Here is a 16,792-nt window from a genome sequence, read left to right as displayed (position 1 = left end):
GTGTGACACAGAATGGAGACATGGTGTTAGAGATGTGTGACACAGAATGGAGACATGGTGTTAGAGATGTGTGACACAGAATGGAGACATGGTGTTAGAGATGTGTGACACAGAATGGAGACATGGTGTTAGAGATGTGTGACACAGAATGGAGACATGGTGTTAGAGATGTGTGACACAGAATGGAGACATGGTGTTAGAGATGTGTGACACAGAATGGAGACATGGTGTTAGAGATGTGTGACACAGAATGGAGACATGGTGTTAGAGGTGTGTGACACAGAATGGAGACATGAGATGTGTGACACAGAATGGAGACATGGTGTTAGAGATGTGTGACACAGAATGGAGACATGGTGTTAGAGATGTGTGACACAGAATGGAGACATGGTGTTAGAGATGTGTGACACAGAATGGAGACATGGTGTTAGAGATGTGTGACACAGAATGGAGACATGGTGTTAGAGATGTGTGACACAGAATGGAGACATGGTGTTAGAGATGTGTGACACAGAATGGAGACATGGTGTTAGAGATGTGTGACACAGAATGGAGACATGGTGTTAGAGATGTGTGACACAGAATGGAGACATGGTGTTAGAGATGTGTGACACAGAATGGAGACATGGTGTTAGAGATGTGTGACACAGAATGGAGACATGGTGTTAGAGATGTGTGACACAGAATGGAGACATGGTGTTAGAGATGTGTGACACAGAATGGAGACATGGTGTTAGAGATGTGTGACACAGAATGGAGACATGGTGTTCGAGATGTGTGACACAGAATGAAGACATGGTGTTAGAGATGTGTGACACAGAATAGAGACATGGTGTTAGAGATGTGTGACACAGAATGGAGACATGGTGTTAGAAATGTGTGACACAGAATGGAGACATGGTGTTAGAGATGTGTGACACAGAATGGAGACATGGTGTTAGAGATGTGTGACACAGAATGGAGACATGGTGTTAGAGATGTGTGACACAGAATGGAGACATGGTGTTAGAGATGTGTGACACAGAATGGAGACATGGTGTTAGAGATGTGTGACACAGAATGGAGACATGGTGTTAGAGATGTGTGACACAGAATGGAGACATGGTGTTAGAGATGTGTGACACAGAATGGAGACATGGTGTTAGAGATGTGTGACACAGAATGGAGACATGGTGTTAGAGATGTGTGACACAGAATGGAGACATGGTGTTAGAGATGTGTGACACAGAATAGAGACATGGTGTTAGAGATGTGTGACACAGAATGGAGACATGGTGTTAGAGATGTGTGACACAGAATGGAGACATGGTGCTCGAGATGTGTGACACAGAGGAGACATGGTGTAAGAGATGTGTGACACAGAATGGAGACATGGTGTAAGAGATGTGTGACACAGAATGGAGACATGGTGTTAGAATGTGCAACACAGAATGGAGACATGGTGTTAGAGATGTGTGACACAGAATGGAGACATGGTGTTAGAGATGTGTAACACAGAATGGAGACATGGTGTTAGAGATGTGTGACACAGAATGGAGACATGGTGTTAGAGATGTGTGACACACAATGGAGACATGGTGTTAGAGATGTGTGACACAGAATGGAGACATGGTGTAAGAGATGTGTGACACAGAATGGAGACATGGTGTTAGAGATATGTGACACAGAATGGAGACATGGTGTTAGAGATGTGTGACACAGAATGGAGACATGGTGTTAGAGATGTGTGACACAGAATGGAGACATGGTGTTAGAGATGTGTGACACAGCATGGAGACATGGTGTTAGAGATGTGTGACACAGAATGGAGACATGGTGTTAGAGATGTGTGACACAGAATGGAGACATGGTGTTAGAGATGTGTGACACAGAATGGAGACATGGTGTTAGAGATGTGTGACACAGAATGGAGACATGGTGTTAGAGATGTGTGACACAGAATGGAGACATGGTGTTAGAGATGTGTGACACAGAATGGAGACATGGTGTTAGAGATGTGTGACACAGAATGGAGACATGGTGTTAGAGATGTGTGACACAGAATGGAGACATGGTGTTAGAGATGTGTGACACAGAATGGAGACATGGTGTTAGAGATGTGTGACACAGAATGGAGACATGGTGTTAGAGATGTGTGACACAGAATGGAGACATGGTGTTAGAGATGTATGACACAGAATGGAGACATGGTGTTAGAGATGTGTGACACAGAATGGAGACATGGTGTTAGAGATGTGTGACACAGAATGGAGACATGGTGTTAGAGATGTGTGACACAGAATGGAGACATGGTGTTAGAGATGTGTTACACAGAATGGAGACATGGTGTTAGAGATGTGACACATAATGGAGACATGGTGTTAGAGATGTGTGACACAGAATGGAAACATGGTGTTAGAGATGTGTGACACAGAATGGAGACATGGTGTTAGAGATATGATGTGTGACACAGAATGGAGACATGGTGTTAGAGATATGATGTGTGACACAGAATGGAGACATGGTGTTAGAGATGTGTGACACAGAATGGAGACATGGTGTTAGAGATGTGTGACACAGAATGGAGACATGGTGTTAGAGATGTGTGACACAGAATGGAGACATGGTGTTAGAGATGTGTGACACAGAATGGAGACATGGTGTTAGAGATGTGTGACACAGAATGGAGACATGGTGTTAGAGATGTGTGACACAGAATGGAGACATGGTGTTAGAGATGTGTGACACAGAATGGAGACATGGTGTTAGAGATGTGTGACACAGAATGGAGACATGGTGTTAGAGATGTGTGACACAGAATGGAGACATGGTGTTAGAGATGTGTGACACAGAATGGAGACATGGTGTTAGAGATGTGTGACACAGAATGGAGACATGGTGTTAGAGATGTGTGACACAGAATGGAGACATGGTGTTAGAGATGTGTGACACAGAATGGAGACATGGTGTTAGAGATGTGTGACACAGAATGTAGACATGGTGTTAGAGATGTGTGACACAGAATGGAGACATGGTGTTAGAGATGTGTGACACAGAATGGAGACATGGTGTAAGAGATGTGTGACACAGAATGGAGACATGGTGTTAGAGATGTGTGACACAGAATGGAGACATGGTGTAAGAGATGTGTGACACAGAATGGAGACATGGTGTTAGAGATGTGTGACACAGAATGGAGACATGGTGTTAGCGATGTTTGACACAGAATGGAAACATGGTGTTAGAGATGTGTGACACAGAATGGAGTCATGGTGTTAGAGATGTGTGACACAGAATGGAGACATGGTGTTAGAGATGTGTGACACAGAATGGAGACATGGTGTTAGCGATGTGTGACACAGATTGGAGACATGGTGTTAGAGATGTGTGACATAGAATGGAGACATGGTGTTAGAAATGTGTGACACAGAATAGAGACATGGTGTTAGAGATGTGTGACACAGAATGGAGACATGGTGTTAGAGATGTGTGACACAGAATAGAGACATGGTGTTAGAGATGTGTGACACAGAATGGAGACATGGTGTTAGAGAAGATGTGTGACACAGAATGGAGACATGGTGTTAGAGATGTGTGACACAGAATGGAGACATGGTGTTAGAGATGTGTGACACAGAATGGAGACATGGTGTTAGAGATGTGTGACACAGAATGGAGACATGGTGTTAGAGATGTGTGACACAGAATGGAGACATGGTGTTAGAGATGTGTGACACAGAATGGAGACAGGGTGTTAGAGATGTGTGACACAGAATGGAGACCTGGTGTTAGAGATGTGTGACACAGAATGGAGATACGGTGTTAGAGATGTGTGACACAGAATGGAGACATGGTGTTAGAGATGTGTGACACAGAATGGAGACATGGTGTTAGAGATGTGTGACACAGAATGGAGACATGGTGTAAGAGATGTGTGACACAGAATGGAGACATGGTGTAAGAGATGTGTGACACAGAATGGAGACATGGTGTTAGAGATGTGTAACACAGAATGGAGACATGGTGTTAGAGATGTGTGACACAGAATGGAGACATGGTGTTAGAGATGTGTGACACACAATGGAGACATGGTGTTAGAGATGTGTGACACATAATGGAGACATGGTGTAAGAGATGTGTGACACAGAATGGAGACATGGTGTTAGAGATGTGTGACACAGAATGGAGACATGGTGTAAGAGATGTGTGACACAGAATGGAGACATGGTGTTAGAGATGTGTGACACAGAATGGAGACATGGTGTTAGCGATGTGTGACACAGAATGGAGACATGGTGTTAGAGATGTGTGACACAGAATGGAGACATGGTGTTAGAGATGTGTGACACAGAATGGAGACATGGTGTTAGAGATGTGTGACATAGAATGGAGACATGGTGTTAGAGATGTGTGACACAGAATGGAGACATGGTGTTGGAGATGTGTGACATAGAATGGAGACATGGTGTTAGAAATGTGTGACACAGAAAGGAGACATGGTGTTAGAGATGTGTGACACAGAATGGAGGCATGGTGTTAGAGATGTGTGACACAGAATAGAGACATGGTGTTAGAGATGTGTGACACAGAATGGAGACATGGTGTTAGAGATGTGTGACACAGAATGGAGACATGGTGTTAGAGATGTGTGACACAGAATGGAGACATGGTGTTAGAGATGTGTGACACAGAATGGAGACATGGTGTTAGAGATGTGTGACACAGAATGGAGACATGGTGTTAGAGATGTGTGACACAGAATGGAGACATGGTGTTAGAGATGTGTGACAGAGAATGGAGACATGGTGTTAGAGATGCGTGACACAGAATGGAGTCATGGTGTTAGAGATGTGTGACACAGAATGGAGACATGGTGTCAGAGATGTGTGACACAGAATGGAGACATGGTGTTAGAGATGTGTGACACAGAATGGAGACATGGTGTTAGAGATGTGTGACACAGAATGGTGACACAGAATGGAGACATGGTGTTAGAGATGTGTGACACAGAATGAAGACGTGGCATTGGTGTCAGAGATGTGTGTCACTTTCGCATAACAGACTGTCAGGTGACAATCATTACCAACAGCTGTATAACCAACAATGACGTCATTATGATCTTACGAACATTCTCATGGTACAGACATACCACGCAAAAACAGTGGTGTAAGATACACGAATGAGTCGTTTACAACTCTCTCTGTCTCTGTCTCTCTCTCTCTCTCTCTCTCCCTCTCTCTCTCTCTCTCTCTCTCTCTTCCCCTCCCTCCCTTACACACACACACACGCGTGCGCGCAAGCATGCTCACACACACACACACACACACACACACACACACGCACACACACACGGATGAACACAAACCTGCTGTCAAAGAACGCCTCGTCGAGCAAGACGTGGAGGTGGCCGTTCTTCATGCACGCCACGAGGTCGGTGACGGCCTGCTCCACATCTTCCTCCCTGTTCCAGAAATAATATTGGTGGTACGACACGCTGCCTGGTGTCAGGAAAGGCGTCGGGCCCGCGCTCAGCGACATCTTCAGCTGTTGTGTGATGGATGTGCTGACGGCCCGGGTGACGTGCCCTGTTGACAGGACGTGCACATCGTGCCCCTGTCGCAGCCACCTCACCCCCTGCAGCACTAGCACCACCGTCTTACCTGTCGGAACACACATTGTTTTGGTTTGTTTTTTTTAGATTATTATGCTGTATAACACTCGGAAAGTAAAACAATGTAACATGCAGACGACTTGCACATTCGGTACATTCGCTGCCACCTCAACCCCGGCAGTATAAGCACCACCGTCTTACCTGTTGGAACACACAAAACAAACATATTTAGGTTAATACGATGCAAACCAATGTGACAACAAGGCAGTGTTACTTGCACAGACGACTTGCACATCGTGGCCCTGGTGTCAGGAAAGATGTAGGCCCACGATCAGCCACCTCCACCCCTCCACCAGACTTGTCTTACCTGTTCACACACACTTACAATAATAATGATATATTACAAAGCATTGTAAAAGCAAGGCTCTGTGACATTAAGACCGTCTCACCTGTTCACACACATAGCACAGTGTCAGAAAAACTGCAATAATAACAAAAATAGATACCACTGCCAAGAAAAACAGATAATTTAGAAAGCATATTCTGATTTCATGGAGACTGACCCAGTTAGCATGCTAACGTTAAATTAACGTTAAATTAACGTTAGCGGTAAACGTTAATTTAACGTTTACCGCTAACGTTAATTTAACGTTAATTTGCTCATGTGATAAAACGTTAAATTAACGTTAACATTTAACGTTAATCTAACGTTAATTTAACGTTAATCTAACCATAATATAACGTTAAAATTAACGTTAATTTAACGTTTTTGCAAACATAAAAATAACCAAAATAAAACCAAAATCAAACCATAATATAACGGTTAGATTAACGTTATTTTAACGTTTTTTAAACGTTTATTGCTAACGTAAAAATAACCAAAATAAAACCAAAAAGAAACGTTTTATTAACGTTTATTTAACGTTTTTTTAACGTTTTTTGCTAACATAAAAATAACCAAAATAAAACGTTTTATTAACGTTTATTTAACGTTTTTTTAACGTTAGCATGCAAACATAAAATTAACCAAAACAAAACCATAATCAAACGTTCTCATGCAAACGTTAAATTAACGTTCACATGCAAACGTTAAATTAACGTTCACATGCAAACGTTAAATTAACGTTAACATGCAAATGTTAAATTTACGTTCTCCTGAAAACATTAAAATAACATTTGCAAATACAAATTTGAATTAATGCACAGAAAATTCAAGATCACAAATTTTATTTCAAATTTAAATTGTTGAGGTCTTTACCAATTCAATAAGTGAATACTAATTTGATAACAGTAACACTTTTAAAATGTTGAACAATGCATACTAAATTCCTTCAATTGCTAAAACATGAAAATGTGAACTAAAAAAATATTACAACACATTTTTCAGTCTCAGTAAAATACCACAGCATAGTATTATCAATCGGGCAGACAAAAATTATGTGTGGACTTAATCTCATTGAAGCAACGCTACATTGACTAGTTTGAACTTGATAAAAAAAATCATCAGAAGGCGATAACAGGATCAGCAATTAAGAATTTCAATCACAATGCGATGGTATGGGTTCATCAAGGTAAATACCATAGGGCTGTGCAAACTCATTATCGACAGCGATCACTGTTAATGACAAAATCAGAGATGAAAACAATACAAAGTATTTGCACAATCAGTAATACAAGCAAGTCAGTAGCACAAAATATGAGAAACAAAGGGATGTAAGCGCTTTTAATGCATACACGTGTGACAAGCATGTAAAGTCTCTTGTTCATTCCAAAGCGTGTTATTCTCACAGGTGCCAAGAAAATTGCTTCCACATAATCTCACTTACTCTTGTTGCACATGTCATATAGCAGAGCAATTACTTCCCTTTGTTTCTCAGATCTTAAAAAAGCGCTCTGCTTCATTTCATTAAGATTCTTGCTATCACAAAAGATATTAACATATTTTGTGGAGTAGCTAGATGAAAAACAATCATCGATGAATAAAAATTAACAAGCAGCAAGACTGCATGTTTTCTGCACCACTTTGCCAAACATGTGTGTGCACAGTGAATATTTGTTTATGAACTGTTGGTGTTAGTCCTGAATGATGGCACCCATGTAAATGAGGCTTGATGCCGGGCTGCTTTGCAAACACAGCATTCAGAAGCTGTGGGTCAGCAAAGGTGTTGAATCTTGTTAATGAGATGGCGCGCAATGATGTCCTGTAGCACTAGCAGCTGCCTGCACTCGCTCTTTGACGCTGGTCAAACTTCTGGTCGTAGGTGAAGTCCACCTCACAGAATATGATGATGGTAATGGTGAGGGAGTTCAACTTAACATTGTGTGAACTATGTGGCCAGGCCCAGCTCCCTGACTTTGAAGTGATCATAATCTTATGCAGGATACCAACCTGGGATAGAGAAGGAAAAATGGTTCTTAGTCAATGGCTGGGATTACAAACTAAATCACACACACACACACACACACACACTAACAGACACATACACTAACAAAAACATACACTTACAAACACACATACACACACATTAGCAGTAACAAACACATACAATACATGTACTAAGAAACACACCCATGTATACACACATACACACACACACACAGACACGCATACACACACACACACAGGCGCAAGTCCACATATATGCAAAATCAAAAGTCTCAGCCCAATTTGTAACAAGAGAGAAAGAGAGAGAGAGTGTGTGTGTGTGTGTGTGTGTGTGTGTGTGTGTATGTTGCAAGCATTACACAACTGATATTGAAATTAAGCACCACAGGAAAAAACAAGTCGCGTAAGGCGAAAATACATTTAGTCAAGTAGCTGTCGAACTCACAGAATGAAACTGAACGCAACGCAACGCAGCAAGACCGTATACTCGTAGCATCGTCAGTCCACCGCTCACGGCAAAGGCAGTGAAATTGACAAGAAGAGCGGTTTAGTAGTTGCGCTGAGGAGGATAGCACGCTTTTCTTTACCTCTCTTCGTTTTAAATTTCTGAGCGTGTTTTTAATCCAAACATATCATATCTATATGTTTTTGGAATCAGGAACCGACAAGGAATAAGATGAAAGTGTTTTTAAATTGATTTCGAAAATTTAATTTTCATATTAATTGTTATATATATTTAATTTTCAGAGCTTGTTTTTAATCCAAATATAACATATTTATATGTCTTTGGAATCAGCAAATGTTGGAGAATAAGATGAACGTAAATTTGGATCGTTTTATAAAAAAATTTTTTTTTTTACAATTTTCAGATTTTTAATGACCAAAGTCATTAATTAATTTTTAAGCCACCAAGCTGAAATGCAATACCGAAGTCCGTGCTTCGTCGAATATTACTTGACAAAAATGTCAACCAATTTGGTTCAAAAATGAGGGCGTGACAGTGCCGCCTCAACTTTCACGAAAAGCCGGATATGACGTCATCAAAGACATTTATCAAAGAAAATGAAAAAAACGTATGGGGATATCATTCCCAGGAACTCTCATGTCAAATTTCATAAAGATCGGTCCAGTAGTTTAGTCTGAATCGCTCTACACACACACACACAGACAGACAGACAGACACACACACACATACACCACGACCCTCGTCTCGATTCCCCCCTCTATGTTAAAACATTTAGTCAAAACTTGACTAAATGTAAAAAAGACGACACTGAGTTAAACAATTCACTTACTGGTCAACAGTGTGAACTTTCAGCACAGACAATGGAAACTTCGATGTTTTTTCCCCCTTCTGATTGAATGACTTTGGTACAATCATCTGTCATCAATGAACTCATCATTCTTCCCACCAGTCCAGACACCTTCCCACCAATTGTAGACTTGTTTGTTATCTGAGCGAATAAAAGTCAATATAAATACATGTCATGTGCACAGGAATGAGAACAAGGATTCTCAGTTAGGCAAAAAAAAAAAAAATAGGTGTGGTTACGGTAACATAGCCAAAATAAAATAGGGTAGGAAGGTAGGCAATCACTTTTTTTTTTTAAACTTTTTTTCTAACGTGTACAAATTAAACCTAGTTGACAGGGAAATAAGTGTGCGACTCGGGCGCTTTCGCTTTCATTGCGTTTTCTGCACTCGTTTATTTGGTTTTTTTGTTTGTTTTTTGACAAATGTAATAAAAAGTTATAGGGTCGGCCCAAAAAAATAGGGTAGGTCGGGTTACCGTAACCACACCTATTTTTTGTTTAGGCCTTATCACAAAAACAAAAACAAACAAGCACAGAATGACAACATGTTTTCCTAAATGTTATTAAACTTAAAGACAGAAAAGTTCATCATACCAGTCCATCACTGAAACAGAAACGGTTGATATATGAATTTATATGAGTGTGTGTGTGTGGGTTTGGTTGTGGGTCTGTTGCAAGCAATAATTATACATGTACCAAATTGTACTCACTGTTTTCAAAGCTGATAATTGTAAACCTTGATGGGTTGTCCCCTTCCAACTGCATGCTTTGGTACAGCCATCCTTCAGACTGTGGCCCCCTCCCATTGCCACCTCTCTCTCTCCGATTGTAGACAGGATTTTTTTCATCTGAAAGAAATAATGTCCAATTAATACGAATTTGCACAAAGGACTGGAAACAGAATTGAAAGTAATTCTGATTTAACCAACAAATTTACAAAAGCACATTGATAGATTATTTTCCCTAATATGTTCCAACAGACAGTTGAGTAATTACAGGTCACCAGAAAGGTCCACCACTGAAACAGGTACAGTTCAAATTGGAGTTTGTGTGTGTATGTAATGTATATATATATATGTGGAAAGAGGTGGGGTGGGATGGGGGATGCGTGTGTACATGTGTGTGTGTGTGTTTTGCAAGCATTACACAACTGATTATATAATAATTACACAACAAATTGTTCTGTCAGTTACATTGAAAACTCATTTAAAAAACCCACTTACTGTTTTCCAATGCAAACCTTCAGCTTGTTGAAGAATGGAAATTGGTTTTGCCTTTTCCCATCCAAATGCGATGAACGGCCATGCCATCAATCAGCTCACTTTTCTTTTGACCAGTTAAGGCACCTCCCCACCAAATGCAGACAGTTTTTTGTGGTATAAATCTGAAAGAATAAAAGCTATTTATTTATATGCACAACAGAATTATAAAAGGATTTTTAGTTAAAATCACCATTTCAGGCAACAACAACAATAAAGAAAAACAGCAAACACCTAAACACACACACGGTGACACACACACAGTGACACACACACACACACCTAAGAAACAAAGCAAACTTTTTAGTCTCACCAGTCATGTATTCCAAGAGATAAAAAATACATCTGATCTAGTCTCAATAATTAGCAAATTTTTCTATCTTCCAAGTTCCATAGGCAATACGAATACTCACTCAAAGTTTGTAAAAATCTTGAAACCAGTCCAGTTATGTCTTGCGCCTTCGGTCTTAGTGTAACACATTCAAAACCTAACTTGTTTTGAACATGTACATAAAGCTAGGTTTGTAGTTAAAGGGAAGAAACTGTTGTTTTTTGGGTAATGTGAACATTGATTGTTACCTCCCTTTAATCAGTCTTTTCAACTTGACTAACTCAGTTTATATTTTTGGATTTAGATAACATTGTTCAAGCTGTTTTAAAAGTGTTTTTGATTAGGTGTTAATTATAAACTTTAATAAGTCGTAAAGATTTTATTGTTAGAAAATCTTCCCGTTTGGAATTTAGAGTTTTAGCGTCACTTCCGCCCTCTGCTTGAGAAGTCGTCAAGATGGTGTGAAACCTCTGGACAACATTTTGGTTCTAAATCAGGTGAATACTGATTTTTACATTGTCATCTGCTTGGTGTATGATTAGTTATTAGTTTAGCAAGATGAATATTATAAATTGGAGTGGTTATTTTTGTAAATCTGTTCCGAAACTGAAATATTTGAAATTCGACAATGTGGTGGGGTTTTGACAGAAGCACCGGTCACAGAAATGGTGCAGAAAATTTGTGTTTTTGGTTGTAGTTAATGTATGAAGTGCATAGACGGAAAGATAAGTGTGTTACTGATGTTTTGAAGTTAAAACTTGAATAGGGTTTAGGTTTTGTAAAGAAATTTGGTTTTGAATTATAATTTGAAGTAAAAGAAAGTTTTGCGCATGCGCGGGAATAACCGAAAGCGCATCGCATAGTTGGAAAGTTGGCTGTTGTTGTTTTATGGAACAAAAGTGTTTGTGACTAGTGTTTTATTTGAGATGTTTGAGGTGAGATTTCATTCCAAGTGATTTAGACATTGTGAATTGAAGAAGTTTGGTCAAAATGGTCAGTTTATCACTGCAGATAAATGTGATTATGTATGGACACTTCTTGTAGCTAGTTTTGAGTTTGTAACAATGGTGGAGTGGAACACATGTGATGTGTGGTATTGTTACAAAGAAGAACAAAGATGGTTAGTCACTGTCTTGTAGGATAACATATAGTCTTTCTGTTTCTGTCAATGAAGATGGAATTGATCACAGTAGGCATAATGTTACTCCTGTGTTAGGAAGAAGATTTGCTGTTTATAGTTGGTAAATAGTAAATGATGTCTAAATATCAGCTGTTTCTAGTTGATAATGTGGAATGATAGAAAGATAGTGGTGTGTTTGAACACAGTAACTATGTGGTAATTATTAGTCATAGTTACTAGCCTCTGGTAACATCTGGTAAATATGATTTGTGTTTTGTTGTGTGCTAATAAGGAAACGTTGTGTTTAATTTCAGAGCCAACCTGTCTGGGTTTCACGTTACATGTCTGACTGAGTAGTTTGTGTTCTTAGATTTTGGTGAAGCACCTTACGAACACTGGGTTTTTTAGGGTTTTTAATTAGGTTGTTAACTGGGTTTTTAAGGTTTTGACTTTAAGATTTTGGTCTTTAGGTCTAACACTGTTCTTTAGTCATTGTGTTTGATTTTTGGAAGTTGGGTTTTGTTGAAAAAGAAAACTCAAGAGAATAAAAGAAGTTTGAAACATATTTCTGTATTTGTGTTATTCATTTAACACATAATATCCCCTACCCCCTTTCTTAACATAATTGGTTTTTCTAAATATAACTTGAAGGGTCAAGAGTGTTACAAAATGGCGTCCCTGGGTGGGCTAGGGGGTATGTAGAAATATTAAATAGTAGTAAAACCCAGTGTTCTAGTGCCGCTTCATCATGGCCAGTGATGGCCAAGAACTGAGCTCTCGGACAGATGTGTGTGATCGTGAAGGCATGACACCGCGCATGCTGGGACGTGGACGGGGGACACCGTTGGCGAGGGGGCTGTACACCACCCCTGGTTCCATTACATCCGACAGTGGTCTTTTCATGCCGACATCTACTCCCGAAGTTATTCCAACAGCATCAGGTGCGCCCATCATCGTCCATGTGAAGGCACCCACTCAATCTCCTCGTTTGGGAATTTTTACGGGGACTAAACCAGGCGGAGGCGCGGAAGTCAACTTCAACGACTGGAAGGAAAAGGTAGAACAATTCCTTGAGGAGGAGAGAGAAGAAGGAATAAGACTGTCGCGAGTCCGTGCCAGCCTTAGGGGACTGGCGAAAGTGCAAACCCAACAATGCACCACAGGCGAAGACATTCTCTCCACCCTTCAGTCGATCTATGGGGCTACAAAGACTGTGGAGGACTTATACCTGGAGTTTGTTCAGATGTCGGCCACCAAGTCTGAAAACCCAGCAGATTTCCTAACAAGACTATGGGCAAAATTCAGCGAAGTAAACAGGAATAACCAGTATACCAGAGATGAAACACAACGGAAGGTGTACCATTTGTTCATGACACAGCTTAATCAGCGTCAGCCTATGTTGGCTCTTGAACTGAGAAATCTCCATGGCCTACCTGGTGTTGCCAGTCCAGACCTTGCCCATGTGCTTCGGCGTGTAAGAGAGTTAGAAGCACCAGGAGTGGCTGTGAAAGCTACCACGGCAGCAGTGGGTGTCGCTAGTCCTCAACCAGAGATTGACTACGAGAAATTATCTACCATGGTGGCTCAGAAACTGCAAGCGTCTTCGCTGGTGTCGGACATCAGACAACCGCATCCACAGAGAGACTCTCCAAATCCACAAATGAGGGGGGCGTGCTACGTGTGCAAGGAATTTGGACACTACGCACGACAGTGCCCAAACAGACGTCGTGACAACAGAAGTGAGCAGTTAAACTACCTACAGTCAGGGACGAGAGGCAGCCGCTGACTGATGAGAATGTTCATCGCCTCGAAGAAGCCGCCAACATCTTGGAGTCGGGAGAACTGTACAAACATTCTGTTCGACTTGCTGCATCATTGATGGTGACAGTGCAGCCAGGGAATACTATGGAGCTGCGGGGTTCGCTGAGTGCAGCAGATCATAGCAAGGTGGACATCTTTGCTAGAACAGAGGAGCAGTTACCGAGTGGACTTAAAATCGTCAGTGCTGAAGTACGGAGTGATGAACAGTCGGTGCGCATTGTGTTGCATAACTCGTCCAGACGGAATGTGACAATTGATTCCACAGTTGTGCTTGCTGAGTTGCATTCATCTAACGATGCCACAGACATTGAGTCCTTAGTTGGACCTAGTTTTGAAACTTCATGTGTCCTGAAAGACTCTGTAAGAGCAAAATGTCTGATTGATAGCGGAAGTCAAGTGTCGATATTGAGTGAGTCACTGTTCCGAGAACACTTTGATCAAGATGATTTGAAACCACTTGAAGGACTTAAAGTGACAGGGGCAGGAGGGCACAACATTCCTTACCTGGGGTATGTCAGGACAACTGTAGCATTTTCGTCAAGGGTTGTGGGGGTTGATGACTGTGTTGACACCATGTTCTTAGTATGTGCGGATACAGATTACTCTATGAGAGTTCCTGTGATCATCGGCACAAACACTTTAAAACTGCTATCTAACCATTGTGAGCAGGTGGCAGGCAGGGCCTTTGTACATACACATACTCTGGCAGAAGAGGTCCGTTTCATGTACAAAGATTTGAGGAGGGATGACACAGGCCGTCTTGGGTCTGCAAAATTGTTAGGCCCTGAGGTTGTTGTGCCAGCTGGAGAAAGTGTGGAAGTGTCGTGTATTTCCCGCATTGGTACACTGGGTACACGTGATTCAGTTCTTGTCCAAGAGCCAACAGTAAAACCTCTACCAGAGGGAGTCAAAGTTGTTGCGTGCAGAGTGCCTGCTAGCTGCCTGCCTAGATTCAAAGTCATTTTGTGTAATGATTCTGATCATGACATTGTATTGAAGAAGCACCAAGTTGTTGCTGATGTGTATGTTTTCAGCAGCACATATGATTGGAAGCATGTGTATGACACTTTGATACAGCATGATGATGATGATGTAGCCACAGGTGAACAAAACAATGTCCATGATAGTGTGCATGCATGTTCTGTTGATGTTGATGTGGATGTGGATGCAGGGAAAATTCAGACTGAGAAGATTGAATTTAAGTTTGGTGAAGAAACACCAGTGGAATGGCAGACTAAGTTTTCTCAGAAACTGCAGTCCTTTCAGGATGTCTTTGTTCGTTCACCTTTTGATATCACTGCTGCTGATACAGAACCAGTTGACATCGAGTTAAAGCCAGGTCCAGCAGTGAGGAATAGAGCTAGGCCGATACCCCCTCAGGATTTTGAAGACTGTCGAAGACATATTCAGGGCCTTTTGGATGCGCAGATTATTCGGCCTTCAAATTCTCCTTTTGCTTCCCCCATAGTTCTGTGTAGGAAGAAGAACGGTGATCTGAGGCTTGTATGTGACTATCGAGCAATTAACTCAAGAACGGTTAGGGATAGTTATGCAGTGCCGAAGATTGAGGATTTGTTCCTGACGTTGAGTGGGGCGAAGTGGTACACATCTATGGATTTGTGTAAGGCTTACTTCCAGATTCCAATGACTGAGAGAGCTATGAAAATTTCAGCATTTGTGACTCCCTTCGGCGTATTTGAATGGGCTCGCCTCAGTCAGGGATTATGTAATGCACCGGCTCAGTTCCAGAGAATACTAGAAGGCACTTTTCGAGATATGAATTTGGTAGAACTGATCATTTTTCTCGACGATTTGCTGGTCCATGGAAAAACTTTGGAAGAGCTAGAAGAGCGCACTGTGAAAGTGTTAGAGAGGCTACGAAAGTTCAAACTAAAGCTTGACCCAGCCAAGTGTGTTTTTGGAGCAACAGAGATCAAACATCTTGGTTTCGTCATTTCTGAGAATAACATCAAACCAGACCCTGATAAGCTTTCTGCTGTCACTTCCTGGCCCAAACCCAAGACAGTTAGGGAAGTAAAACAGTTTCTTGGCTTTGCTGGAGTATATCGCAGGTTCATACCAGATTATTCTGCAATTGCGAAACCTCTGAATGATTTGACCAAGGGTTATGTGCCCATGAAGAGCCGTGGTTCTCAAAAGAAAAAGCCAGGCGTTCTGAATCTGTCTTCTGATATAACCGCCGCCTGGGGTGAGAAGGAGGATAGGGCATTTGAAGCTTTGAAAGAGGCGTTGACAAGTGATTTGGTCCTAGGTATAGCTGATAGAACTAGGCCATTCTTTCTGCATACTGATGCGTCGCTTACTTCCTTGGGAGCTGTACTTTACCAAGAGTTTGATGGACATATGAGAGTGATAGCCTATGCGAGTAGGGGGCTAAACAAATCTGAGCAAAACTACCCGGCTCACAAGCGGGAGTTCTTGGCATTAAAATGGGCTATGGGCGAGAAGTTCAGGGATTATCTTTTTGGTGCGAAGGTTACAGTAGTGACTGATAATAATCCCCTGTGTTACGTCCTCAAGAATGCCAAACTGGATGCAACCTGTCACCGGTGGCTAGCGTCGTTGTCGCTCTTTGATTTTGATTTGAGATACAAACGTGGCGTGACCCATGTTGAGGCAGACCGTCTGTCTAGACGTAGGCATTCTCCACCTGAGGAAGACGAGGAGTATGTGAAGACTATGGAAAAGATATCTTTTTTGATGGATAAAGCAAAGGCTTTTGGAGATGAAAATGATTGCATGGTTGTGGACCAAGATTCTGTGCAAGCTATTTTTCAGGCACACAGGGTATTTCGCACGGTTCATTCTTGTGGTCAGACTGTAGGGATAGGGGATGAAAAACAGGATAGTTCAGAGTCCGATTTGGATGAAGAGTTCATTCCTGCTGTTGAGCTCTTGACGAAAGACCCGTCGTTGATCCCTGAGAATATTTTGGACCCCAAAGAAGCAGT

At 41.4% G+C, this 16,792-nt stretch overlaps 1 protein-coding gene and 1 long non-coding RNA gene across 2 annotated transcripts in view; both read right to left on the bottom strand.

The window, feature by feature from the left end:
• Positions 1-5,058: 5,058 nt before the first annotated feature.
• LOC138974838 (uncharacterized) overlaps positions 5,059-16,792 on the bottom strand; it is a 52,284-nt gene continuing 40,550 nt past the window's right edge. Inside the window, exons 5-6 of the mRNA XM_070347563.1 lie at positions 5,345-5,639; positions 5,059-5,068 (exon numbers count right to left, since the gene is read on the bottom strand). Of these exons, the coding sequence (XP_070203664.1) occupies positions 5,059-5,068; positions 5,345-5,639 (305 nt within the window). The remainder of the gene's footprint in view (positions 5,069-5,344; positions 5,640-16,792) is intronic.
• Positions 6,801-11,020, bottom strand: LOC138974883 (uncharacterized). The gene is made up of 5 exons (XR_011458426.1): positions 10,962-11,020; positions 10,513-10,673; positions 10,000-10,137; positions 9,272-9,430; positions 6,801-7,979 (listed from the first exon to the last, which is right to left on the bottom strand). It is a non-coding gene; the product is annotated as an uncharacterized lncRNA (long non-coding RNA).

Source organism: Littorina saxatilis, linkage group LG8 (assembly GCF_037325665.1).
Source record: "Littorina saxatilis isolate snail1 linkage group LG8, US_GU_Lsax_2.0, whole genome shotgun sequence".
NCBI lineage: Eukaryota > Metazoa > Mollusca > Gastropoda > Littorinimorpha > Littorinidae > Littorina > Littorina saxatilis.
This window is presented reverse-complemented; position numbering and strand designations above follow the sequence as displayed.